Below are 27,607 nucleotides of genomic sequence, written 5' to 3' on the forward strand. Positions count from 1 at the left end.
AAAAATAATTCAGCCTCCTCTCTATGCCTCTCTGTAACTGGAATACTTCCTCCAGATCATTGTCTCTGCCCCTCTCTATCCCTACGTCCCCTCTCTAGCTAGAACTCTGTTGCTGGTTATTTCGAACTGCCCGAGGAAATCGCATTGCTGGCTCTCTTTTGTATATGTCTCCATCTACTCATCGACCTCTTCTTATAATCTCTAGTTGGGACTCCAACGGCCAAGATTAATACTTAATCGATGGTTGAGATCATCTCCAAGTCGATCTATGTGAGTTTCTAGAGAACTCTCACCTTTCTCAATTAATTACTATTAATTAACCAATTTTTCTAAGTTAAACTTACGAAAAATTTAAATGACAGTCAATTAATTTAATTGAGCTACCTCTAGGTGGAATTTCCAAAAATGAATCATAGGTTTTGGAGAACTCATGTATTTTAGCCTCTTTACAAAATCTTGAGACTGGAACACCATGCTACAAAAACTAACACTCCCTCTCAGCGAGGAAGGTGTTCTCCAACTCTATATTTGTAACATCCTCCATACACGTTGCTTATGTCTGACAACTGTAGCTACATGCCATTGTCCATCAACCACTACGTTAACTCTGATTCATCTGCCACTAATTGTAGTTGAACCATGCTTCATCTGTGCTACTACTAGGACTGCACTATACACCCTGTACTACTGCCAACTTTGCATCTGCACTGCAACCCAACTAACATCCCTCTCGTTGTTGCTGCTACTGCAACTGAGAAATATGCAAAGTACTTTGTCCCTACTATTGAAATGGGTTCTGAACTATACCCATATGTTCTCTGAAATAGATGAACTTAGCTCTTCCTAGAGCCTTCTTGAGTATATCTGGAACCTGCTCCTCTGAGGGAACATACTGTCATTAGAGGAAATTTTAGCTTAAAAGTGCCAATGAAATTTTCACGTATATAATATGTAAACCAATCAAAATCATTTAAATTTAAAAAGAGGTACATGTAAATATTTTGGAGGGAACAAAAAAAAAAAACTACTTTTTTAATTGAATTTTTGGCTTATCTCCTTATAGGTTTACTGAAATTTCAAGTGTAGACACTTGTTGGATGTGGAATTAAATTCTTCATCCAATGACTACCCATTATGCATATTTTTTAGAAGGCCCACATTGATAAAAATAGAAGATACATTAAAAAAGCATATTCAATGCATTTTTTTGATGTATCTTCAATTTTTATCAATGTGGATCGTCTCAAAAGTATGCATAATAGATACTCATTGGATACAAAATTTAAATCTGCATCCAACAACTATCTACACTTGAAATTTGAGTAAACCCATAAGGAGATAAGCCAAAAATACAATAAAAAAGAGTAGTTTCCTTTTTTCCCTCCAAAATTCATAACTCTTATTTTATTATTTTCCTATTATTTTATAATTTTGCCTTAGGAGGCCACGTTTAGACTAAAATTTCCTCTAATGAATTCGACTACTCCACGCTGCACACAATCTCTAATTAATGACACCAAATATCTATGTGTTTCGACCTGTCATGAAACACTAGATTTCAGAGAACTTGTGCAACTCTTATTATCACTATAGACATTGGTCGCCTCCATCCTCTGTCGAAACAAGCTCACCAGCAACTTCTAAAGCCATATAGCTTCGCACGTAACTATGCTAGCTGCCATATACTCTGCCTCTACAGAGCTCAGTGCTACTGACTTCTGCTTCCTGCTGCACCAAGAAATCATCCCTGATCCAATGTTGAAGTTGTACCCAGAGGTACTTTTCTGTCCATTGAACTACATGCCTAATCTGCATCTGAATCCACATAGTCTGACGTCATCCCCTCGAATATATTTCAACCTATACTCTATTGTGTCGTGCAAATACCTCAAAATGTGCCTCGTTGTTGTCCAATGCACTCTCTTTGGCTCCACCATAAACTAACTGAAGAGTGTTGACTGCGAAGCAGATATCTAGCCTAGAGTTGACCAGATACATGAGGGAACTGATGAGCTATCTATACAAGGTGGGGTCAACATCTTTGTCATTTGATGCGTCTATCTTCTTCTAGTTGGTGATCATGGGCGTAGACATGGAATCCTGCATTCTGAATCTCTTCAGAACATTTGTAGCAAATCTCCCTTGACCAATGAAGATCTCCCCTTCCTTCTGCCACAGTTACAATCCTAGGAAATAGTCCATCAACCCCAAGTCCTTCATGTCAAACTCTGCTACCAGGTTCCTCTTGCAATCTTCTATGAGCCCTGATGACCCTGTCAAGAAGAGGTCATCCACATACAAAACTAGGATGAGTGGCTCATCCTCTACCATCAAGTAGTAAAGGTTGGGATCTGCATCACTCTTGACGAATCCCATCTACTGCAAGTAGTTTTCAATCTGACGATACCATGCCCTGGGAGCTTGTATAAATCCTTCTCCAACCTACACACGTGTGTGCCTCTCATGTGTATCGAAGCCCTCATGTTCTATGTACATCTCCTCCTCTATCACCTTGTTCAAGAATGTTGTCTTGATGTCCATTTGGTGAATCTTCCACCCCATCTGTGCTGCTAGGGATACAACTGACCGAATAGAAGTGTATCTGGCAACTGGGGCGAAGGTCTCCTCGTAATCTATCCCTTCTTTTTGTGCATACCCCTTTGCCACAAATCTATCCTTGTACTTCTCCAAGCTACCATTTGCAACGTACTCGATCTTGTAGATCCATCGAGAACCTACAACTGACATGTCCTCAAGTATTGCCACCACCTCCCAAACACTGTTCATCACGATAGAACTGTACTCCTCTACCACGGCATCTATCCACACCTGATGTTGTGCGACTACCTGATAGTTGGAAGGTTCTACAACCTATGCCACCAATGCTTGGTAACTATCAGGTTATCTGCACTTTCTCTTCTTTGTCCTAGGACCTCCAATGAACTCCTATGCATCTTTGAATGTCTGACGAACTTCCCTGCTGATTCGACCACTAGTGGTGGGAGGTTCAACTAGTTCCTCATCCTTCCTCAACTGCTTCGTCTGTTGTCAATTCACTAGATCCCCTACACCTGAGGAAATGCTAGTATTGGTAACTGTACTAGATCCCTATGACCATCCTACTAGTTGTCCCTGTTGTTGGACAAATAGAGCTTTTGTTGGCTCACTCTACCACTTGTTGGCATCTCGCGAGACTTCTTGAAGGCTCTATCCTCCAGGAACTTTACGTCATGTCTCACTACGATCTTCCTACTGCTAGGAACATAGATCCTATATGCCTTTGACGTTTCACTATACCCAACGAAGAACCCATTCTCTGCAGTCTAATCCAATTTGGTGCGCTTCACATCTGGCACATAGCAGTAAGCTATGCTGCAAAAGATCCTGGAGTGACTTACCTAGAGTTTCTTTCTTGAGAAGACTTCTTCCAGCGTCATCTTCCCCAATGCCTTGTCAGGAATCTTGTTCTGAATATACATTGTTGTGTTACATGCCTCTACCCATAGAAACCTGAGCAAATATTTGTCATATAGCATTGCCTTTGTGGCCCCAACTATGGATTTGTTCTTACGCTCTGCTACCCCATTTTGTTGTTGATTGTATGGAGTTTTCCACTCTCTTATGATGCCTTCCTTCACACAAAAATATGTGAAGTCTTTATCAGTATACTCTCGAGTCTTCACCATTATCTGAGCGAAGCACCTTGATCGTCTTCCCTGTCGCATTCTCCAGCAGAACCTTGAACTCCTTGAAGCAATACAAGGCCTCATCCTTGGTCTTCAAGAAGTAGATCCAGGTTTTCCTGGAATGGTCATCAATAAAGGTGACGAAATTCTCGGCCCCACTGAGAGCTCTTGTGGACATAGGGCCACAAATATCTGAATGTACCAGTCCCAACACGCCATCTGCTTTGTTGTCACTTCTTGGCAATGCTACCTTAGCATATTTCCCAAGCACACACCCTCTGCACACATCATCGTGTTTCGTGCTAAGTTCTAGAACACTTGTCACAGTCTCCTCGAGCATTCTAAGTGCTCCATGGTGTAAATGTCCCATTCTCCTATGCCATAGCTCATTCAGGTCTCCCCCCTGTTACTATCATTGCCTATCAGTGCCATTGGAGAATCGAGTTGTAACCTGTACAACCTGTTGCTTTGAACTCCAATATGTTTCACCCTCTTCCAACTCGAGTGTTTAACAAACACCTTCTTCCCTACGAAGTGGACATCATATCCCTTATCTTATGTAGTTGGGAAACTGCAATCAGGTTCATACCCAATCTCGACACATGCAATACATATGTAGCGCTGGTACTTGCTCTTGACTCCCTCTGAAAATCAATGATTCCTCTCCCCACTGGAGTGCACTTGGTCCTATTTCCCATCGTAATTTGGAAGTCCATCTGCTCTTCATTGTACCTAAAGAAATATTCTCTAAACCCTGTCATGTGAGCTGACGCTCCACTGTCAATATACCAGACACTTCTGAAGTTGAGTTATTTAAGCAAGCAAATTCGTCCTACAAGCTGGAAGAAAATTCTGAAGCCCCTTGATTATCGAATCTGTCCATGGCCATACTAGAGAATTCAGGAGAATTTACTGAAGACATCTGGAGTATAAATCTGTGTGTTATTTCTCTTCCACTAGGCACTAAATCTGCTCTAGCAAACTATTGCAAACCCTTTGTGCCTAGACAAGGATCTGCTCTGCGAAATATTGAGTTGCTACTCCGAATAACTGTTGGAATCGCTTCTTCGGACAAATCAAACTTTCCTGCCTATTGCCACTGGAAAATCAAAGCATGGCTAGCAATTCGCACTACCTGGCTAGGCACTGTGCAGCCCCAGAAAATTTTGGTTTCTTGTCCCTCTGAACAGCGAAATTTTCCCTTCTTCGACTTTGAGCCTCTTGTCTATCGAATACGCTCTGATACCATGTGAAAATTCCTTGAAACGCAACAACTAGAAATAATTCTTCTAACTGACAAATTGATTATGCAATTTATTTAGTTTACGACAAAATAACAAATTATTCACACTGCAATTGCTTCACCAAATAAAATACTAAGGAAGCAAAAATAGGCACAAAGAAATTCTAGCACACACATAAAAATGACAATTATTTTTGGACAACTGTCCCCGAAAAAACCCAATGTGGGAAAATCAGTGCAGCAACTAAGGGTTTTATTATTATGTAGCACTGAAATTTTGAGTAAAAGAAATATGGATGCCCAACTGGCTATCCAAATTGAGAGAAATACTAGCAAAATCAATTGAAGGATTTACCCTCTTTTCCAAGCAATCTCAGCTCAAACTGACAAACCCAAGAAAGTTGTCCAAACCCTATGCACGGTTTTTGTGTCACCACTACGCGACCTGTCACACGCTCTACCCGAAACAACTACTACTCAAGCCATCTTACTTGTTGTTGACTGAGGAAGTGTCTCTCCTGCCTACTAGAAAATCCTCTTGGCCTCTGGAACCTGAAACGACCTCCACTCCAGCTAAATCGAACTACCTCTTTGAGGCTCTACATAGGCCCTGCGATGCCTCCTAGAGAAAATAATTCAGCCTCCTCTCTATGCCTCTTCGGAACTAGAATACTTCCTCTAGATCACTGTTTATTAAAATTGGCAACTATGGCAACTGATATTTTTGTTGGATTCCTCTCATCAAGAGGTGTAGGATTGATCTAAAGATCATCCAATTTCGACATGTATTCATGGAGATATGAATTTATTTGTGTTATGGGACAATTCGTCAAGGTCGGCCAGCGACCAAATTGCCCCACTTGTGCTCAACGTTTTAGTATAAAAAGAGGCAGCTTGCAAGTCATGTAGTCACTCATCTCATGTGATCTCTTCCTCTCCACTCGTTTGGGTTTTGGTGGAAGGAAGAAGATCCTAAGAGAATACGTTGTTCTAAGAAGCCCTACATCTAGATGTTGTCATGAGAAAGAAGGCTCTATGCTGCCTAAACATGAAGAAGCTTAACATTGTCCTAAAGAAGTTCTACACTGCCCTAATGTGGAGAAGCCTAACACTATCATGGAGAAGCTCTACGCTGCCTAAACATGAAGAAGCTTAACGTTGTCCTAAAGAGACCTACGTTGCCCTAAATTACAGTCCATGACGCCAGCCTTAACGCTGGTATGGAGAAGCCCTAACCACTGTTAAACAATGCCCAAATACATTGTCCTATTAGGGGTGTGTATGTAGCAAGAAGAGGCACTTAACGCAGTCATGATGGAGGCTTCCATTCACTGTCAAAGGGAACCTCTATACGCAACTAAAGGAAGAGCCATAAAAACCGTAACCGCAGTCCTCAAAGGGAGATCTAATCCGCAGTAAAGGGAGATCCTTTCACGCTATATTAGGAAACACACAGCAACTAGAGGCGGCCCCTAACCGCAGCACTTAGGGTGCACTAGGACGCTATCAATAAGTGTTTTATACGCAGTTAACGGAGGCTCCAAACAGCAACATTTTTGTTTGGGTATGTTATGTTGTGCAGAAGTATCCAATAGGTCTGTTGTGAGTCAGATGGTGACAGGGATGCTTGAATTCAAGAAGAGCATGAAGGTACATGTCTGAGATGTACCGAAAGAAAATCTTACAAGGGGACCATTCCCCTCATGTAGCAAGTCCACAGGTTTGGAACAACCCGAGGGGTTTGAGATTCATGATCAGGAATCTCATGTATGCAGGTTGAAGAAAGCTCTCTATGATTTAGAGCTAACACCCCGGGCTTGATATGAGAGGATTGATAGTTGTCTGATGAAGCTGAGATTCACTAGGAGTGAAGCCGATCCAAACCATTGCTTGAAGGTTGTGGATGATAAACCTCTCATACTGGCACCTTATGAGGACGACCTCTTTCTGACAGGTGCAGACCCTCTCATTTGCAAAAGTAAGAGGGAGTTGGATTCCGAATTTGGAATGGTAAACTGCAAGCCCATGAGCACCTCAATGGAGCTTGACTTTCAGAAGTTATGTGATAGTGATGATGGACCTAATTTGGGAAATGCCTCTGAGTTTCATAAACTCATTCTAGCATTGATGTTCTTGGTGAACTCTCATCCGGATATATGTTTTGTAGTTAGCATATTGATTTCATATATGGTTGAGCTTCACTAGATTGGTGCCAAAAATCTTTTGAGATATCTTCGAGGCATAATCTCTCATGGATTGAGATACACTGCCGAAAATGTGAAGCCGCATGATTATTCGAATGTTGACTGGGCAAGCAATGTGGAGGATCGCAAGAGCACTTTTGGGTGTTGGTTCTCTTTGGGTTCTGCTACGATATCCTAGATGAGCAGGAAGCAAAAGTCGGTTGCTTTGAGCACCATTGAGACCGAATACATAGCTACGAGTATGACCTTGTGTGAAGCTGCCTGGTTGAGGAAGCTCTTCAGTGAGTTGTTTGGACACATGCTGGATACCACCGAGATCTTCTATGACAACCAGAGGGGGGATTCAATTGTTGAGGAATCCCCTATTCTATGATCGCTCCAAGCATATAGACATCAAGTACCACTTTATCTAGGATATTGTACATCGAGGAGCAAGAAGGCTCCATCGCATTGGGACTGATGTGCAGGTCACCGACATTCTGTCAAAGCCCCTGGGAAAGGTCAAATTTGTGACTTTCCAAGAACGACTAGGAGTCGTGGAGGGACTCCCTCCTAAGGGTCCAGTATGATATGGACATTGATCTCTGGGAGCTCCGGGGGCTTGGGGGTACATCTTCAAGTGATGAGCAACCATAGGGTGAGTGGTTCAGCGTTCCCCTAGTGGTTTGCTATGTAGGCAGGATGAGTGGTTCATCCTTCTCCTACTGAGACACAGTCATAGGGTGAGTGGTTCAGCCTTCCCCTAGCGATTTGTTGGGTACAAGGTGAGTTGTTCAGCGTTCCCCTGGGATACCCCTGGCAACATGTAGGCAAGATGAGTGGTTCATCCTTCTCCTGTCGAGACATCCTACCCATGCAGTCTGGGACTCATGGGAAGTACCTCTCATCTAGCCAATGAGCAAAGAAATGAAGAAAGGGACCATAGTAGTACCAATGGACGCATCGTGTTACTACCGTACTCCCTATGCTAGGATGATATTAATTTGGGATCAATTGGAACTGACTTTGGGTCAATAAGAGTGATATAACTCACTCTCTTTTGGAACTGATTTCAGATCAGTAAGAGTGGTATGATACACTCTCTTTATTTGGAACTAATTTCGGATCAGTAAGAGTGGTATGATACACTCTCTTTATTTGGAACTGATTTCGGATCAGTAAGAGTGGTATGATACACTCTCTTTATTTGGGACTGACTTTGGGTAAGTAAGAGTGGTATGAGACACTCTGTTATATGGGACTGACTTCGGGTCAGTAGACGATGGTATGATACATTCTCGATCACTTCTTCTTATTCATAGTTCAACAGAGCAGAGCAGTGCAGGGCATTGATGGAAGATATAGTACAGTCTGGCAGATGGATTAGCAGATGGAGTTCTCCCTAGTTGAGAGGGAGTGTTAAAATTGGCAACTAGGACCAAACTCCATGTGGGTCATCTTATTTATGGCAAATGATATTTTTGTTGGATTCCTCTCGTCGAGAGGTGTAGGATTGATCTAAAGATCATCCGATTTCGAAACGTATTCATGGAGATATGAATTTATTTGTGTTATGGGACAATTCGTCAAGGTCGGCCAGCAACCAAATTGCCCCCACTTGTGCTCAACATTTTAGTATAAAAAGAGGTGGCTTGCAAGTCATTTAGTCACTCATCTCATGTGATCTCTTCCTCTCCACTCGTTTGGGTTTTGGTGGAAGGAAGAAGATCCTAAGAGAATACGTTGTTCTAAGAAGCCCTAGATCTAGATGCTGTCATGAGAAAGAAGGCTCTACGTTGCCTAAACATGAAGAAGCTTAACGTTGTCCTAAAGAAGTTCTACGCTGCCCTAATGTGGAGAAGTCTAACACTATCATGGAGAAACTCTACGTGCCTAAACATGAAGAAGCTTAACGCTATCCTAAAGAGACCTGCGTTGCCTTAAATTACAGTCCATGAATTCAACCTTAACGCTAGTATGGAGAAGCCCTAACCACTGCTAAATGATGCCCTAATACGATGTCCTATTAGGGGTGTGTATGCAGCAAGAAGAGGCACTTAACGCAGTCATGATGGAGGCTTCCATTCACTGTCAAAGGGAGCCTCTATACGCAGCTAAAGGAAGATCCATAAAAGCCCTAACCGCAGTCCTCAAAGGGAGATCTAATCCGCAATAAAGGGAGATCCTTTCACCCTATATTAGGAAACACACAGCAGCTAGAGGAGGCTCCTAACCGCAGCACTTAGGGTGCACTAGGATGCTATCAATAAGTGTTTTATATGCAGCTAACGGAGGCTCCAAACAGCAGCATTTTTGTTTGGGTATGTTATGCTGGGCAGATGTATCCAATAGGGTTGCTATGTAAAGTCTGATTGGGTCACTGTGTGAGATATTTAAGGACCCATATCATTAGCATTATGTATGGAGCTGTTGTGTGTAATAATACTGTTGAGATCTCAGATTATTAGAGGATTGTATGTTGTTGTTCCAATTGATGATGAACAGTGATGATGGGTGCAGCATGGTGCAGCACATTGATGATGGACAGTGATGATGGGTGCAGCATGGTGCAGCACATTGATGATGCATAGTGATGATGGGAGCAGCATGGTGTAGCACAGTGATAGGTACAGCATGGTGATGGAATTACCTGAGTTCAAATCTGCTACCTCATGTGTCATCTTCTTAGAGAAGATCTCTACTCTTATTTTGTCAAGTCAAAATGTTGACTTCTGATGTATATGTACTATCTATCTCTCTTTGCTGAACTATTGAAGAACATAAGAAGAATTGATCAAGGGTTTCCCCACATTGGGGTTTGTCCCTGGCTGGCGCCACATCTTGTGTCCTCATGTCTTGGCTTGTTTTCTGTGATTTATGTTTATGTTCTATCTGCATTTTACTATCATGCTAAAAGTGATTGGTAATTTGGAATTGATATTGAGCTAATATGGAAAATTGAAGTAAATTTGCTCTAAGCATAGAACATACCTAAAATTAACTGCCCTGCGTCCCCACTCTGGCTCGAACTCTACTACTGGCTAGCTCGAACTTCCCAAGGAGCTCGCATTGTTGGCTCTCTTCTGTATATCTCTCCATCTACCCATCCACCTCTTACTATAATCTCTAGTTGGGAATCCAACGGCCAAGATTAAAACTTAATCGATGGCTGAGATCATCTCCAAATCGATCTGTGGGAGTTTCTAGAGAATTCTCACCTTTCTCAATTAATCACTATTATTTAACCTGTTTTCCTAAGTTAGACTTAGGAAAAATTTAAATGATGGTCAATTAATTTAATTGAGCTGCTTCTGGGTGGAATTTCTAGAAATGATTTCTGGGTTTTGGAGAACTCCCGTGTTTTAGCCTCTCTACAAAGTCTCAATACTGGAACATCGTCCGATGGTACAAAAACTAACAGTGCACTCTTAATAATTGCATAATAATCATGGGCTACAAGGAAGCTCACACATGTAGCCTACTCAACAAGTACATTTATTGATGGCTGTTTTTTTAATGTTTGTCAAAACATCGAATATAATGGATACTCCATGTTCACCCCATTGATTTATAAATCATCCTATATCTCTCTGGATTTTTGTTTTTCCTTGACTAGTAAAACAAAATAACTTTCTCGTACCAGGGCTCTTGTATCTTCTAAGGGCATTGTTGATGGCCCAAACCATCTCATGCCAATAGGGGGAACAAAGAACATTGAACAGTATACCATATGAATAGTGAAACCACAACATTTCCACATCCATGCCATCCTACTACCAATATCAAGGAAATATGGCATTGTTATACTTCCACCCCTTGCATACAAGGTTCCACTAGCATCGTGAGATTTGCAATGGCCAAACATCTAGATGTGGCAGCAGATGTAACCTTTTGTTTTTCACCATACTTTTTGCTTCTTCCTCTTCTTGTCTTTTTCTCTACCTCCCTTTAATACTAAGGTGCAAAGTTTTAGTTACATGGAGTTGAGTTTTCAACCCAGCCATACCCGACAAATATGTTTCCTCACACAGTCTATACATCAGTGTAATGTTTGCTCTCATTGCAACCATAGCTGTATATCAATTTAGTGGTTTCACCCCCTCTTCCCCACTTCAAGTTTTGTTACACCCACATTGTTGTTATCAGAGTTTTGCTTATATCTTTGCCTTCACTTTCACCTTTATCCCTTTCTACTTCTTCCTCGTCTTCATCAAATGGGTTATTGTGAGAATTCTTATTGTCTTCCCCATCACTCCTATTTCACACCTATGCCATTAGAAATAAAAACTGAACCATACATCACATGAGAAACATTTTCTTCAAGTCACTGAAGAAAAACCTGAAATGAGGGAATTTGAAAAGAGAATAAATAAACAACACCAAGGAAAAAAACAACAGAGCATAGGCTTAGCACTTACATCTTCAATTTTTTAACAGCAGGAGAATGTCTGTGGTAGACTTCAATCCCTCCCTCCTCAAAGCTCTCTCAAACTTGCTCTCCTAAAAAACCAGAACTTTATCCACTCAAAATCCTAACCTGAGATAAGTGAAAAGAAAACCAGCGCATCTATGGAGTCACCACAGCATTGATTTCCGAACATTCGGGGAGTGAGATTGGACCATCAAGGGAACAATGTTAAAGTTCAATTCAGAGCACAAACCGAACAGTGGGCAGGAGCAATTATTCTTGTCCTAGGGAACCCTCCTGCTTCAATCCCATAAGGAGAGAGCTGCAGGAGTGAGTGCAATAGCGGGAGAGGGCAGGGGCACTCTTTACTATTTAGTATCCCTGGCTGCAAAATTTTCTATGTTCAGGTCAAAAGGGATAAGAAAGTCATGAGCAAACAAACAAGAATGCATCATAGCATTCTATAACAGGATGCTTCACAAATTTGCACCCAAGAAGGGTACTACAGTAAATAAGTAGAAAAAGTAACTAGGAAGGCAACTTCACTGAATTGCTCCTTAATATAACCTAATTTTTCAAATATGAAGAATATGAGTCCCATTAGGTGGTGTCAACAAAAAGGCAAAGTATTGATGTTAATTGAATAACATTTGTACATAAAATAGTGTATTAACTACTTGAATACATTACAATTTCCTACTCCAATTTAGGATTGAAATATTCATAATGGACAATACACAGTGGACTAAAGCTCAAACAGAAGTCGCATAGATTCCATCCACTAACCGATATCAGCAGTGGATGTAACAATATACCTGTAATAACTTGGCTGGACAGTTGACCTGGAGAGCTCATGAATGCCTTGTGAGTGGCATGTTTCCAGGGCTTAGAAACAGAACATGCAGGCAAACCAAAATCCTTTATTTTTGTGGATTCCTTATATTCTGGAATCTGGCAAGTCACAAAATGCTTTGATTAGATTGTGATATTTGATAAATATAATGCCTTAAATGACAACATCCTCATGAAGCATGAGCCTGGATATCCTAGAAATTCATATGTTTTTAAAGCATCACATTTTTACCTCTGAAAAGTTGACACACTTGCTGTCCTTAACATCTTTTTGGAGTTTCGAATATCTCTCTAGCCATTGAGAATTTGTCAAATCTGTTACTATTAAGAGTTGTTGAAAAAGGCGTTCTACCTGAGGGCTCAACCTAGACCCATAAGTCCCAAACATGCCTTCAGAAAGTAAGTGCTGAAAGTTGGATAAAGCCCCCTTGAATTGGCCACTGTTAAACATGCATTTCAAGCTAGACAAACAAACCCACCACTAGATTAAATTTTCAGATAAATATAATTCAAGGATACTTAAGACTTAAAAACATAATGTAATGTGCCTACATCTCTTGTAGTAGAATGTAAATACTAGGTGGGGCATTCAAAGCAATATTAGTTCTAACAGGAAAGAAGTATTTGCAGATTGCAAGAGAAAAAACAAGAAAGGCAGAGAAAACATAGAAGAATCATGAATGATATGCTAGGAAAAGAAGATGGCATAACGAATTCCGACTAACCTTTCTGGAAGTCCAGAATGATCGACAGAAGAAAGATATTTCACCAGATGCCTTTGCTCGTCTTCCTTTAAGAGCTCCATAAATGTATCAAGGTTTACAACATCCTATAGTTTATGAATAACTGCAAACATGTCAGGATGTAGAAAACCAAGTTCTCGAAAAGCAACCCCCCTTTCAAATATTAATGAATATGAAGGCTAAAAGAGAATACTCCCTAAAGGTCGTAGAGAATATTATTAAAATCTGGCTGGGGTATTAGCTAAGTTTCAGTAGCTAATATTTATTCATCAGGCAATTGCAAACAAAGTCTTACCTCTAGTTCAATAGATATTAAAGGCGAATGGCAACTTTGAAGAAGTTTTTTCCTGTAAGATCAAGTAATCAATTGCAAAAAAAACAAATATGAAAGACTAAAATTTAAAGACTGTTTCAGACAATTTAACAACCTTCAGTTCTAAAATGATATGATCTTCTTCATGCTAATTAACATTAATCAGTGCAATATAATAGAGCACAAAAAATACAGAAAAAAATGTCCCATACAGTAACTACGCAATGTTTAACTTACAGCTCTTTCATTTCCATCCACCTTTCAGATCTAGTTATATCATCACCCCATATCTGTACACGAGTGTCCCCTACCCCAGAATAAGCCTGATTTGAAACATCAAATTTACTGTATCCTTTATTGTCTATTAAAAGTGAACTTGCTTCTGACTCTTCTTCTCTTGTAGCTGAATGTGGTTGCCTAATAAATACACCACCAAGACCTATCTCAGGAGTAATTATCTGATCCTTGCATTCATAAAGCAGATCATCTTCTGAGGAACTTGATAGGTATGACAAATCTTGCCCATGTGAAACTTGCACACTTTTAGTAAGATTTTCAAGAGATGATGGCCGCTGGCGAAACATAGAAGTGCGTTTCTTTGAGGGTACAGGAGAATCCCATGCAACTGCATAATTTACACAAAATTAGTAATAAGAGCCCTGAAATAACACACCTTAGGCAAAAGCAGTAAAGAACTAGCAGATGCACTACCGAAAGCAATTTTGAGTCAGCCTTGACAAAGTATATATAGTAAATAGAATTTAAAAACAGACATGATATGGAAAAGGACCTTCTGTGAATCAATGACATATCATTGCAGTTCCTTTATATAATAATTTGTTAAAAGCAGAATTCTGAAACTGTAAAAATCAATGGTTTAAAACTCCGACTTGGCCTCGAAATTGGCAAAGGGTCAACTCAGACTTGGCCATGACAGGGATCAGTTTGAATTTAATGACTTCGTTTACTAAAAAATACATAAAATATTTAAATTCTAATAAAATATATATATTTTAAAGATTTCAAACAATTAGAGACAAAATATGCAAAGTTTGCTCATGTATATACCATGTAAGGGTGAATATATCAGGATTCAAACTAGCACCAAGTGCAGTACATATCAAAAACAAAATGCATAATCAGTAAGTCTCTAAATGACCTCTATCGTACAAAAAATAAGCTACAAGCTACTAGCTCTCTACAAATCATTGATCAACATTATCAATCATCAAACTCATCACTACTACTAGAAATGGGATCCTCGGGATGAGCTACAAGATCATCCTCTGGCTTGGAATCTTCAAACTCATCAAACTCCTCAGGAACATCTGCAACTGCTTAATGAGATAGGTGTGAGGCAAATAGAGGTGGAAGGGATGTTCTCTATATAGTTTGTTGTTAGGGTTTAGGGTGATAGGATTTGGGGTTTAGGTAAAAAAAAATTATTTAGATTTTCCTAAAATCTGCACCGCGATGAGGAAGATGACAAATTTGACCTAGTAGGTAGAGACTCAAATGACCTAGACCAAAACTGGCAGAGTCATGCATTGACTCAGCCAGTTTGATAGCAAATTGGTCCTTGAACTAAGCAGAGTAAGTTCACCAGGTTTATGGTCAACTCAGATGAGTCCAAGTCCATGTTGACCGAGTTTAAAAACACCAATTAAAACATATTTATTGGAACTGGCCAGTCAAACCAATCTGGTTCGAGATCTAGAACCGGTCGGTCAAACCGGTCCGGTTCGAGATCTAAAACCAAAATGGCCGGTTCAGAACCAAACTCGCTAGTTCGGAACCGAATCAATCGGTTTCGTACAATGTGACCAAAGATGTTCCAAACACAATTTAATATAAAGATAAATAAAACAAAACAAAACAAAATTGAGTGGGGCAGCCTAATATTCAAGCCTCTGGCCCTACTATTGCTATGCAATTCATTGGAATCTGACATTCTCATTTACCTTTCATTTTCAAATTTCATCTTTTTATTCCAATTTTTAACATTACCATGAAATGACTCTGGATGTTTGAGAATGGTTCCAACATAGATTTCATATGGAGAAAGTAGAATTTAAGATGTCACTCAGTCCAACAAACTTAACAGTTTTTCAGGATTTCAGGATTTGGGATTGCAACGTTTCCTTTGGATTTTGTCATCTACAAGGGTATGGAACTAGCAATTAATCAAGAGCACCAAGCCCTCTATGTACCTCGATGTTAGTGGCATTGGTTGTCGAACTCCTCTGTCATGACCCTACTAAAAATGTACCCATCACTCAAATAAAATCTTGACTTGACATGCTACGTTTTTTCTATCTTATTCTAATGCTTAGAGGGTGATATTGATGACAAAGATGCCAATATAGGCAATGATTTTCATGACATGTAGGTATTTGTTGTAGCATGATTTTTTTTGGATGTTAGAGGCCATCTAGAGCCTATTTGTTTATGTATTTTCATTTTAGAGATGGATTGCACTATGTGCTTTTTTTGTTAGGTGCACCCATACATGATATATAAATGAGAACTTTTTCTTATTTATCTATAAATAGCTTGTATTCATATGAAGCACACAAACATATATGTTTTTCTTTAAAATTTGAATATTTTAAGTGTTTTTGGTTGACCGGCTTTTTGGTTTGGTTTTTTCACTGGTTTTGACCAATTCTCGATTCAAAGAGTTTTCTTGTTTGAGCACTGATTCGATTCCAATAACATTGGTTAAAACCAAGTCACTAAACATAAACAAGTAAAAATGGGGCTGGATGTTGCTTCTAGTGATCCCTATTAAGACTCAAAAATCTTGTTGCATCAGTTTAATAATGAAATATAGGCCACGAAATCAACCAAAACATTTTGTAGGTGCTTGTAACTGCCCCAATGCCATTCTTAAATTGCAAGAACATTTCAACAAGTACCCTAGTTAACTGCTTCCATGTATCAAAGGCTAGATATTGGAAACACTGAGAGGGGTGAATCAGTGTTTCGTTAATTAACCAATTTATAATCAACAAATCACTATATTAACCATTCAATATTGAACACATGGGCATAGAAGATTTATAACTGGAAGAAAACTTGTCTTAATATAAAGAATACAAACAGGTTTATCAACTCCAACTCAAACTTCCGTAGGCTCCGACCTATGAGATACACTAATTGTTGAGAAATCACGGGCGGCTAGATTAGGCTGATTTCTCTTACTTTGATAATTGCTTGTGATGTTCTTTTACTTAACTTGGTGTACTTATTATTAGTTTTTCTTTCACTAGATTATTAGTGTGTTCTTTATCATCAAACAGCTACCAAACAATGAAGATCAATGAGACAAGAGGACACAAATTGTAGGTTGCAAGCCAGGGCCAAAACCTCTCCTCTTGAGAGGAAAACCCCCAAGAATTCTTCTCTTCTTAGAGAATCTTCAAATGATGAATTCCAAAACCTAAGACCCTTGACCAAGACCCCTCCAAGACCAAGTTAGATTCTCCTTTGATGAGCTTGTCTTTCACAAAGTCAACCTTAGTCAAACTGCTCCAAAACTGTTGTAACTTCTCAAGTTCGGACCTACAATTTCTTGACTGCAAATTTCAGCCTTTACTGCAAAAACTCTAGTTTCACACGTGTGAGAAAAGATGGTGATTTTGTCCTTCTCTCTCCTTCGCTCGAATTGGTTCTTCTTCCTTGGAAATTCGGCTAGCAAAATTGACCTTCTTGACACTTGATCCCAGCTCCTTTTATGATTGTAATTTCTGCAACAAAAAATGCCTTAGACTCTTCACACGTGTGGGAGAATGCAGCCCAAAAACAGCCCTAAAAATTTCATTCTCCCTCTTTCAATGTTCTCTTCTTCTTTGTTGGCTATAAGGCTTCTTCTTGTCTTATATTCGAACTTCTTGGATGTTCTCTTGATGAGGTCGAGTTCTTATATATAGACTTCTCATGGTGGTCAAATAGCCCTTATGAGGCCGACTTGTCATTCCTTGAAGGTCGACTTGTTGCATCTAGGCCGACTTGATCTTGGAGGGTCTTTATGACTCAAAATGACTTACATAAATTTTCTTTACATGATACAAAGTGCCCAATTGGGTCTCTTTCATATATGACAATGACTCAATTGACTTCTTTGACTCTATGACAAATCCTAGAAGCACTCTACGGGTGCTTGACATAAAAATAAATTAACCTTGACCATGAAACCCATGCTACAAAAATAATAATAATAATTCTTTCATTTTACAATATACAAGAATAAAGAGTACATTTCATATTTATGAAGACCAAGCCTAGTTACTTATTTCAACACTAATCCCTTAACTGAACTCCAACTAAGTGAATTTGTGGGCACCAATCCCCTAGCTAAGCACCAACCCAGCAAAATTCAAGGGCACCAACCCATATGAGATACCAATCTCCTCGCTGAGAACCAACTCAACAATTTGTAGATTCTTTTGCATGTCAACAACAACTCTTGGTTTACCATGAATTTGATTTCTTCAGTAGCTTATCACCCAACCAACCCACCCTTAGGTTTACACCCTCAAACCTGATTAAAAACACCTGTCAGGCTCCTCTGCTTGTTCCTGCACCTTGACTCCTTCTGCTTGTGAACTTAAGCCTTTATACCTCAGCCAATACCCTTAAGCTTGTTCCTTTTCTCCTTTTAACTTGTTGCATACCTCACCTTGGTTTTTGCTCCTATGCACGCCCTTAGTTGTTATAGCTGTCCTACATGCCTGTGGCCTAAACATCCCTTGTCACCTTCTACAACATCTTAATCATTGTGCACAATACAAGATCCTTTCCTATGACATGCTTTACTTTACCAACTAGATCTTGTAGGTGCTCGACCTACTCCACAACAACCACGCAGCTCGATATAGATGACAGAGCTCAATCTTTACTATTAGACACAATGTCGTCAATTGATTGCACTTAAAGTCAATTGAATCGTGGGATTGACATCTCAGTTACATTATAGTTCTATATGTTGTAGGTGCCAGAACAAATTTCATCTTAGCCAAACCTTTGCCACCTTTGAACCAGACCATAGAAAAAAACAATAATTACAAATCAACAGACCTCCTCGCCTTGTTTGGAACTCAGACCTCAAAACTTATATTGCTAGAAACCCGCTTTACACTGCCTCATATCTCTTTTCTCGACCGCCTTAGAGGACTTGTTATTCATTTTTGTCGAAATGACATGTCCATGCTCATATTTATACGAGTGTGGACATCTATAATTTTTAAGAGTCGACCTGTAATTTCATTGGATCCAACTTGTATTACTTTTAATCTTTAAAACTTGTGTATGGCTTAGACTCATCTCTTTTGCATTGCTTTGACATTCAATGGGCTTAAAGTGTTTCATTCGTTTTTTGGCTAAATTTTTGGTACAATTCAAGTTACAACCTGAGAATAATGTTTCCTGGCATACCTTTTTTTATCATTCCATGAGGGCTTTATTTTAGTATTGTTATTCTTCATAAAATTTAGAAGGGTTTATGAGATTTCCATCAAGAATATTGTTATTTATGTTCATTGCATCTAGGCTAATGGAAGTGTGCATGGCCATTCACAAATCTTGGTATTCAGATACTTCATGGAACGAATGATCCTTATGGCATTTTTTAATAGATCTTCTATACCAGTTTCATGTATGTCATTCTTCAAGTGTTGAATTTGTGTAGTTTCCTAAATGCAGTGTTTGCATGAATGCGGAGCCCTGGAACGCAACATTTCAGTGAAATATGTGGGGAGATATAATGATGAGAGAGCGAAGATACATGTGCCTAGAACCACAGCCATGGCTATCATCACTGTTGGAGACACGCTACAAAGAGGGAGTTGGATCTACTTCTCTATCCAACAAACAATTTAAACCACACAAGGACATCACAATTAATCCAATGAAAATAGTGAAAGGTTCTTAAGCTTTTCAAGGCTCGTTGTCAAGAGCTCCATTCTTATTATACAAATCTACAGAGCCTCCTTCAATCCGCTCTATTTACACAGTGTTTTAACATCTCCTAACCTTAACTCCACATGTTCATGATAGTGCCATTATTTGGTCTTCTTCTTTTAGGGTTTTCTTGTTGTATCTTAGGACTTCTTAAGGCTTTTCTTGCTTAACTTTTCAACATGTTGGCTCCTCGCTATAGCAAACTTGGCTTGACATCAATTACAACATCTCAACAATCTTCGTCATGCTTGACAATTCTTTTGGCATCAATGATAACACCTCAACGCCAGAAACCTTTTCTTAATAGCAAAGATAAAGACTTTGTCAATACAATTATGTCATGTAATTTCTCATTCATACTCATTAGAAGATATTGAACCATCCAAAATCATCTAATCTTTGGAAACCTTTTGATCATCAATTAACAAGCACAATCATCTAAGTGAAAACTGTAGATTTTGCAGATAACAAGATGACAAGAGAGTTAGACTAAAGAACTATGGCATGACCATAATAGAACAATCGATCAATAGTGTTCCAAAGATCACAGAATACCTACCTTAGATAATTAGTAACATACGGCTCTCCTTATGCTAAAGGTATGATGATGTAAACCAGGAATTTGTATGCATTTGTACCATGGATCAATATCAACATATAAGTTTGAGATGATTGCATGGTAATGTCCCACTAAGTAATTTAGCCAGGTAGTGAACCATAGCATAAGTTTGCATGCCAACAATGCACATATGACCCCAATGTTTCCTTCCTAAGACAACAATAGAAATCTCAACCATGCTATGCCATCTAAGTTGGCAAAGCAAATACTAAACCTATGTTACTAAACAAGGTTGCAGATGTGGAAAATTTGGTGATGATGTGGGGATGGACATGCACGCAAAGAACATTTATAATTTGGAGATTCCAAATTTCAATTTTTTGAAAGATAAATCAACATAAGATATATATATTCAAGTCATGTTGTTATTATCAACATATTTTATTGGTCAAAGCATGTTTTTGAGGGTACAATTCCCCCCAGTGACATGTTTAATTTTTCCTGTTGTCAGAACAAACACACCACAAGGGGGCTATTAAGTCAAGCCAATGGCCACATGCCATTTAGCACTAAACTATGTTCTAACCTATAATAGGTGGTGAATAATCAACCCATTAAACTCTTAAGGAAGCATACTAAAGAATTTTGTATTCATTCAATATCTTTAATGTATTACCAAACTTCAAGAACATAATATATATAATATTATAGCACTTTGGGTGAGTTTTGGTAATATAACGAGTGGGGAGTTTAGATATCTATACTATGAAAAAATCTATATAGATTTTTGTTCTCAAAAATTGTATTTGTTATTACGTCCAGATAAATATCATAGTGTTTAACACTATTTGTCTTATGTCCTTAAGGATTAACATGATTATTTTATGTATGTGTATTTTACATCATTAAATAGAATTATTTGTGTGTTTGCTCTTCAAGTTTAAAATGTTACCAAGGCACTTATTGAACTCCATAACTCTTTGTATAAAAGGTTTGGGGCTTTCAATTAAAAATCATAATTTGCAATGTTAGAGAAGAATAGTTGGGTTATGCCTTCCTTATCTGATAGATAGATAGCAACCTAATTCACCTCATTTCACCTAAACCCTTATATATAATTCAAGATAGAAAGGTTAATACTTCAAACATGTACATAAATTAGTCTGAAAAGTCGTCTTATCAAGTACTACTTGGAGGACGGTGGGTGAATACTTCGAGACGAACCTGAAAGGTAGGTTGTGCTTACCAATGTTGCGAATATTGCGATCGGGATGAAATCGGCAAGGGGAAAAAATCAGAAAAAATTGTAAAAATCGAGAAAAAAATCAGTAAAAATCACGAAAATTTTGGAAAATACAAAAATATTTATTTTTTTCAATTTTTTTAATATCTAAAGCACCTACAACATAAAATAAATACATTGACACATAAATATGATATAAGAACTAATATATAAAATGTGTAATATCATTTCTAGTGCTACATCACACATAACAGTGAATCATGTAGTAAGTCCTGACTCCTGAGTCCCAACTCAGCCTCAAAATATGAACAAAAAATATAATAATGTATCTCATATCATGAGTCATAATGCCATATAAAATGAAATGAACCAAATAACTAATACTACTTATTTCCTCTGCCCCTCTTGCGAGAAAATGCAATAGCTTTCCCATTCTCTCTAGATGTAGATGTCGGTGGAGTTGGTAGTGGACTCTGTTGTGCTCTAGAAGATGAAGAAACAGGAGCTATAGGAGGTAGACCACCTCCTCTCCTGGGTAGGTGGTGTCACCTCCTCCTCCTCTTGCTCCTCCTTCTCCTCCTCCCCCTCTACGTTGTAATATCCCTTATCAGAAATATTTCTCAAACACAAGCAAACTCTAACCAGAGATGGACTCAAAGGGCATTTACCAGATATGTCGCCTCTAAAAAGAGGACGAGATCCGGAGGCTACCTGGCCCTTTCCAGACTCTGTCTAAGAGTATAGGAGAAACACACAAGTGGTATAAAAGTCGAGAAGCTCAAAGATATAGAATAACAATGGTGCAACATATAACGATATAACCATAAGCAGATACTCAAGAAATGCAGAGAGAAATGCTAAGCCATTTTATTATACTGAATAATAGAATGAGTATTGGAGGTGATCAGAAAGATGGCACCTCGACTTGCACAAGGCAAGTGAAGAAATACACTCAGAATAGAAAAGGAATGGCCCCTCTCTGAACTGTGTCCAAGCTGCTAGAGAATTGTCGTGCTGCTGCTGCTACTAGAAATCAAATGAGGATTTGGGGCTGCTCCCCTCCTCAGAAAAGGTTGAAACTCTGGAATCGGACTCTACTCAAGAAACCCAGAAAAACCCAGAAAGCTTTTCTGAAATGGCCGACCCCCGAAAATCACCCCCTTGGGGTTCTGCGCAGTCCCTCAATGCTTTGCGCTGCCACTAAATGAAACCCTCCAAAAATCTGCCTGAAACCTCTGCCAAAACTCTCCAATATGAAAGGGTTGATCCCCTGCTCAATCTCTCAACCAATGTTACTTGGGAGCGGGAGCGGGGAGCAGAAGCGGGAGCGGGAGCGACCATTTTCAGAAGCTCCCGGTTTGGGAGCGAATCGGGGAGCGATTTTTTAAAAATATATATATTTTTTATATTTTTTAATTTTTGATACATATATGTCAACAAAAACATGTAGAATGATGAAATAGACATAAAAAACATAAAAAAACATAGATTGAACCATATAACAACAATCATCTAGAAGTTATAATCTTCATCAACCACGTCCGCAAGTTAGTAACATAGTAACATACAACATATTGAGTCTCATGATTCATCAATCTTAAAGTTTCAAGCTTTTAAAATTCAATATATAACATTTATCATCATTGATCACCAAAGTTGTACTTGTAAGCTAAGTGTAACCATTACAACAAATAATATCTAACATGAAATGAAATGAAATGAAACAACTTTCAACTTTCATGAAGCATCATATTCATAATTCATTACTAATGAGTTATAATTGCCAACTTCAAACATAAATTGTCATATATTGTTTAAAAAAATATCATAATAAATATGAAAGAGTCAATAGTTATAAAAGCTACTAGAAACTAGAAAAGAGAAGTAAATCTATTATCTATTTATTATGCTTGGGCCTCTTGCCACCACGAGAAATGTCTAATTTTTTAGTCTTGTTGCAAAATCAGGATCTTTGTCATTAATATCACCCTCCAAGCATTAATATCCAGAGGTATCTTTGTCATTACCTTTGTATCTGTATAGGGATCTTTGTCATTAATATCACCCTCTAAACATTAACATAAGATAGAAAAAGCATAGCATGTCAAGTCAAGATTTTGTTTGAGTGATGCGTACATTTTTAGAAGGGTCATGATAGAGGAGTTCGACAACCAATGTCACTAACATCAAGGTACATAGAGGGATTGGTACTCTTGATTAAATATGAGTTCCATACCCTAATACATGACAAAATTCAATGGAAACATTGCAATCCCCCAATCCTGAAATCCTGAAAAACTGATAAGTCTGCTGGATTTTGAATGAAATCTAAAATTCTACTTTCTCCATATGAAATCCAATGAGGACGAAACCACTCTCAAACATCCTGAGTCATTTCATGGTAATGTTAAAAATTTAAGTAAAAGGATGAAAATGAAAATTAAAGAAAATGTCACTTTTACTTTAAGAATTTAACATTACCATGAATAGCATATCAATACTAGGGCCTAGACTTGATCATTAAGTTGCCCCACTCAAAAACTATTTGTTTCTTTCAAAAAAAATTGCATTTCGAACATTACTACAAAAAAAAAAATGCAAAAAAGGCAAAACGCTCCCGAAAACGCTCCCGAAAAGGCAGGGAGCGAAATTTTTTTTAGGGAGCGCGCTCCCGACCCGCTCCCGAGTCGCTCCCGCCCGGAGCGCGGATCGGGAGCGGGAGCGAGGGGGGGGGGGCGCTCCCCCGCAACACTGCTCTCAACACAAATCCTACTGCAAACCCTCAACCCAGACTCCTGCCAGAAAGAACTGCGTCCCTCTCTCAGTGCTGCACAGTCCTCCAAAACGTTGATGAAACTGCTGCTGAAATGCTGATGAAACTACTGCTGAAATGCTAATGGAAATACCTTGCCCGAGCAGGCACTCGAAGTCCCCCGGGGCTAAGGGTGAGATCTCCGAACGGAGACACTCAATGCACTAAACAGTGCTGCAAACTAGCTAAACAGCCAGCGTGCTCTAAGTCGAAATGACTATCACAAATGCTCATAACAGAATGATCAAAATGAGGGGGCTCCTCTCTCCTTTATAGCCTTTGCCTCTCTCAATCCCAAGGCTCACCTCCTCCTGCGTGATTCCTCTCTTGCCACATGTTTCTTCCCTCCTACGCAGTCCCTCCATGTGTCTGCGTGGGCTCCATTTCTGCATCCCCCTTTGGCCCCCTTGGCTCCCCCTTTAAGTCACAACGTTGTGCTACTAGGAAGTGACTTTTTATTCTAAAAGTGTGTTATGTCCCCCTTCCTCACTTTTTTTATTTACAAATAACTATAAAAGGCAAAAATTGAACAAAATTGAATATTCCAATTAGCCATGGCTAATTAAGAATATTAAAGTCTCCCCCGGCAAAATGTTGCTTGTCCTCAAGCAACTAAAGTGATGGATGTTGCAAGATCTTCTCACTCTCCCAAGTGGCACCCTCATCCGGCAAATTCTTCCACCTCACCAAGAATTCCCGAACCATCCTGCTCCGCAACTGCCTCTCCCTGGTATCAATGATAGCCTCCGGCTACAATACCAAATGCCCCTCATCATCCATGGGTGGTAGCTCATCTGTCACTGTCACCTGCTGCCCCAATGCCTTTTTCAGGCATAATAGATGAAAAACGCTATGAATCTTGCTGCCTTGGGGCAGCTCCAACTCATATGAAACCTGTCCAACACTGTGTATCACCCTGTATGGCCCATAAAAGCGGGGCTTGAGCTTCTCAGCCCCCTTCTGTTTCAGTGACGACTATCGGTATGGCTGTAATCATAGGTAGACCATGTCCCCTACCTCGAACTGTCTCTCCACCCGACCCCTGTCGGCATACAGCTTCTGCTGGTTCTGTGCTGTAGCCATGTTATCCTTGAGAGCTCGGAGGATATCCTAACTCTCTTAGATCCAAATCTTGGCTCTAGGAGCCCTACTATCACCAAACATCACGTCAACAAAAGATAAAGGATGATACCCATATAAGGCATAGAATGGTGACATACCAATGGACATGTGATGTGAAGTATTGTAGCAGTACTCCCCCAGATGCAGCCACTTCAGCCATGCTCGCTGCTGCCCACTAACATAGTTACGCAAGTAGCCCTCCAGCCACTTGTTAACTATCTCTGTCTGCCCATCCATCTGTGGGTGATAACTGGTACTCGGTGTCAACTCCGTCCCCACCAACCGGAAAAGCTCCTGCCAAAACCCGCCCATGAAACGGCTGTCACTATCACTGACAATGGTCTTAGGAAGACCATGTAGCCTGAAGATCTCTCTGAAGAATAGCTCGGCCACCTGTGCTGCTGTATAGTGTGCGGATATGGCAAAAAAATGTGCGTACTTCGTCAGTCGATCAACGACGACAAAGATACAATCCTTGCCCTGTACCATGGGCAACCCTGTGATGAAGTCCATCGAAATACTCTCCCATTTCCCCTCCGAAATGGGAAGAGGTTGCAATAAACCCGCGGGATGGCTCATCTCTCCCTTGTTCCTCTAGCAAACATCGCACTCCCGGATGTGCTGGAGTACGTCCTCCTTGAGGCCCTTCCATGAGAACCTCTCTCTAATGGCCCTGTAGGTTTTGGTAAACCCCTGATGTCCTGCCAATGGTGAATCATGTGATGCCTGGAGTATCTTCTTCTTGAGTTGAGACCCCTCAGTTAAGAAGATTCGGTCCCTGTAATAGATGATCTCATCGACCGCCCTGTACCTATCATCTGCCACCTGCCCATCTAGAACCTCACATGCAAACCTGTCCTTGGAGTACTCTAGTAAGAGTCAGCCCTCCAGTCTGTATCCAAGTTCATAAGAGACAACGTGGCTGGTCTACGTGAAAGGGCATCTGCTACCACGTTGTTCTTACCCTTGACATACTCAATGTCAAAGTCATATGCTTGGATCTTATTGATCCACTTCTGCTGCCTCTCCCGTAGCTGCTTCTACTCCAAAAAGAACTTGAGGCTGTTGTGATCAGTCCTCACCCTGAACCTGTTACCCACCAAATACTGTCGGTACTCAGCCAATGCATGCATGATGGCCAGCATCTCCTTGTCGTATATAATATACAACCTCTCGTGTGGAAGGAGCTTCCGGCTCTCAAAGGCTATAGGGAGACCTCCCTGCATCAACACTGCGCTGATCCCCTCTCCCGACGAATCACACTCCAAAACAAATGGCTGCGTAAAATCTGGCAACGCAAGCACTGGGCAGCTGCTCATAACCTCCTTAAGCCTGTCAAAGGCTCGCTGCGCTGTATCCGACCAATTGAATGCCCCCTTCCTCGTCAAATCTGTCAGGGGTGCAGCAAGTTGTGAGAAACCTTTGACGAACTTCTGGTAGTAAGTACAAATGCCAATGAATCCTCGAAGTTCCATCATGTTTCTCGGCTCCGGCCATTCTCTGATGGCCCTGATCTTCTCCTCGTGGACTCTCACTCCGTCCACCCCTATGATGTGTCCCAGATACAACATCTCCGTCAACCCAAACTCACACTTGGAGAGTTTGGCATAGAACTACTGCTCCTGTAAGATACACAATATTGTCTCAATGTGCTGGAGATGCTCCTCCCAAGTCTTGCTGTAAATGACAATATCATCAAAGAATACCAACACAAACTTCCTCAAGTGACTACGGAAGATGTGATTCATGCAGGACTGAAACGTAGCGGGGGCGTTGGTTAGCCCAAAAGGCATCACCAAGAACTCAAAGTGCCCATAGTGACACCTGAAGGCGGTCTTGGCAATGTCCTGCTCCCTCACGCGAATCTGATGGTACCCAGATCTCAAATCAATCTTTGAGAAGAAACGTGCTCCTCTCAACTTGTCCATCAACTCATCGATCCTAGGTATGGGGTACCTATTCTTCATGGTCTTCTTGTTCAGGGCCCTGTAGTCAATGCACATCCTCAATGTACCGTCCTTCTTCACCAACACCATAGAAGAAGCAAAAGGACTCGTGCTCGGACGAATGTGCCCAAGAGCCAGCAATTCCTGGCTAGCCCGCTAAATCTCATTTCGATAGGCCTTGGGGTGCCTATAGGGGGTGGTGATCATGCCTGTATGCCCTGCTCAAGCTCGATGATGTGCTCAAACACCTGATCCGGTGGTTGTCCTAGTGGAATCTCCCCAAACACTATGGCATACCAATCAAGGATGGACTGTATCTCTGGATGTATCGTCTGCCCTGTAGTCCCTGCCTCTGATGCACGCAGCTCCACTGCCCACTCTATGTCTCCCTTCCGGAAGACTGCCTCCATCCGATGAGCCAAAACAGTCTGAGGCGGATATGTGTGTTGTCCCCGTATCTTCTCATGCCTCCTTGTCTTTTCATCATCCCACTCCATCTCTAGGGTCTTCCAATCCGTCGTGACCTTCCCAAGAGT

At 40.2% G+C, this 27,607-nt stretch overlaps 1 protein-coding gene across 1 annotated transcript in view; it reads right to left on the reverse strand.

The window, feature by feature from the left end:
• Positions 1-27,607, reverse strand: part of LOC149235590 (GATA transcription factor 26-like) — a 224,799-nt gene that overhangs the window by 51,596 nt on the left and 145,596 nt on the right. The window contains exons 3-7 of the mRNA XM_089372158.1: positions 13,666-14,053; positions 13,411-13,462; positions 13,098-13,201; positions 12,605-12,833; positions 12,336-12,471 (exon numbers count right to left, since the gene is read on the reverse strand). Of these exons, the coding sequence (XP_089228284.1) occupies positions 12,336-12,471; positions 12,605-12,833; positions 13,098-13,201; positions 13,411-13,462; positions 13,666-14,053 (909 nt within the window). The remainder of the gene's footprint in view (positions 1-12,335; positions 12,472-12,604; positions 12,834-13,097; positions 13,202-13,410; positions 13,463-13,665; positions 14,054-27,607) is intronic.

The sequence above is a fragment of the Pinus tabuliformis genome, chromosome 8 (assembly GCF_031772625.1).
Source record: "Pinus tabuliformis cultivar Carrire ecotype Pingquan chromosome 8, CPIR1, whole genome shotgun sequence".
Classification (NCBI taxonomy): Eukaryota; Viridiplantae; Streptophyta; class Pinopsida; order Pinales; family Pinaceae; genus Pinus; species Pinus tabuliformis.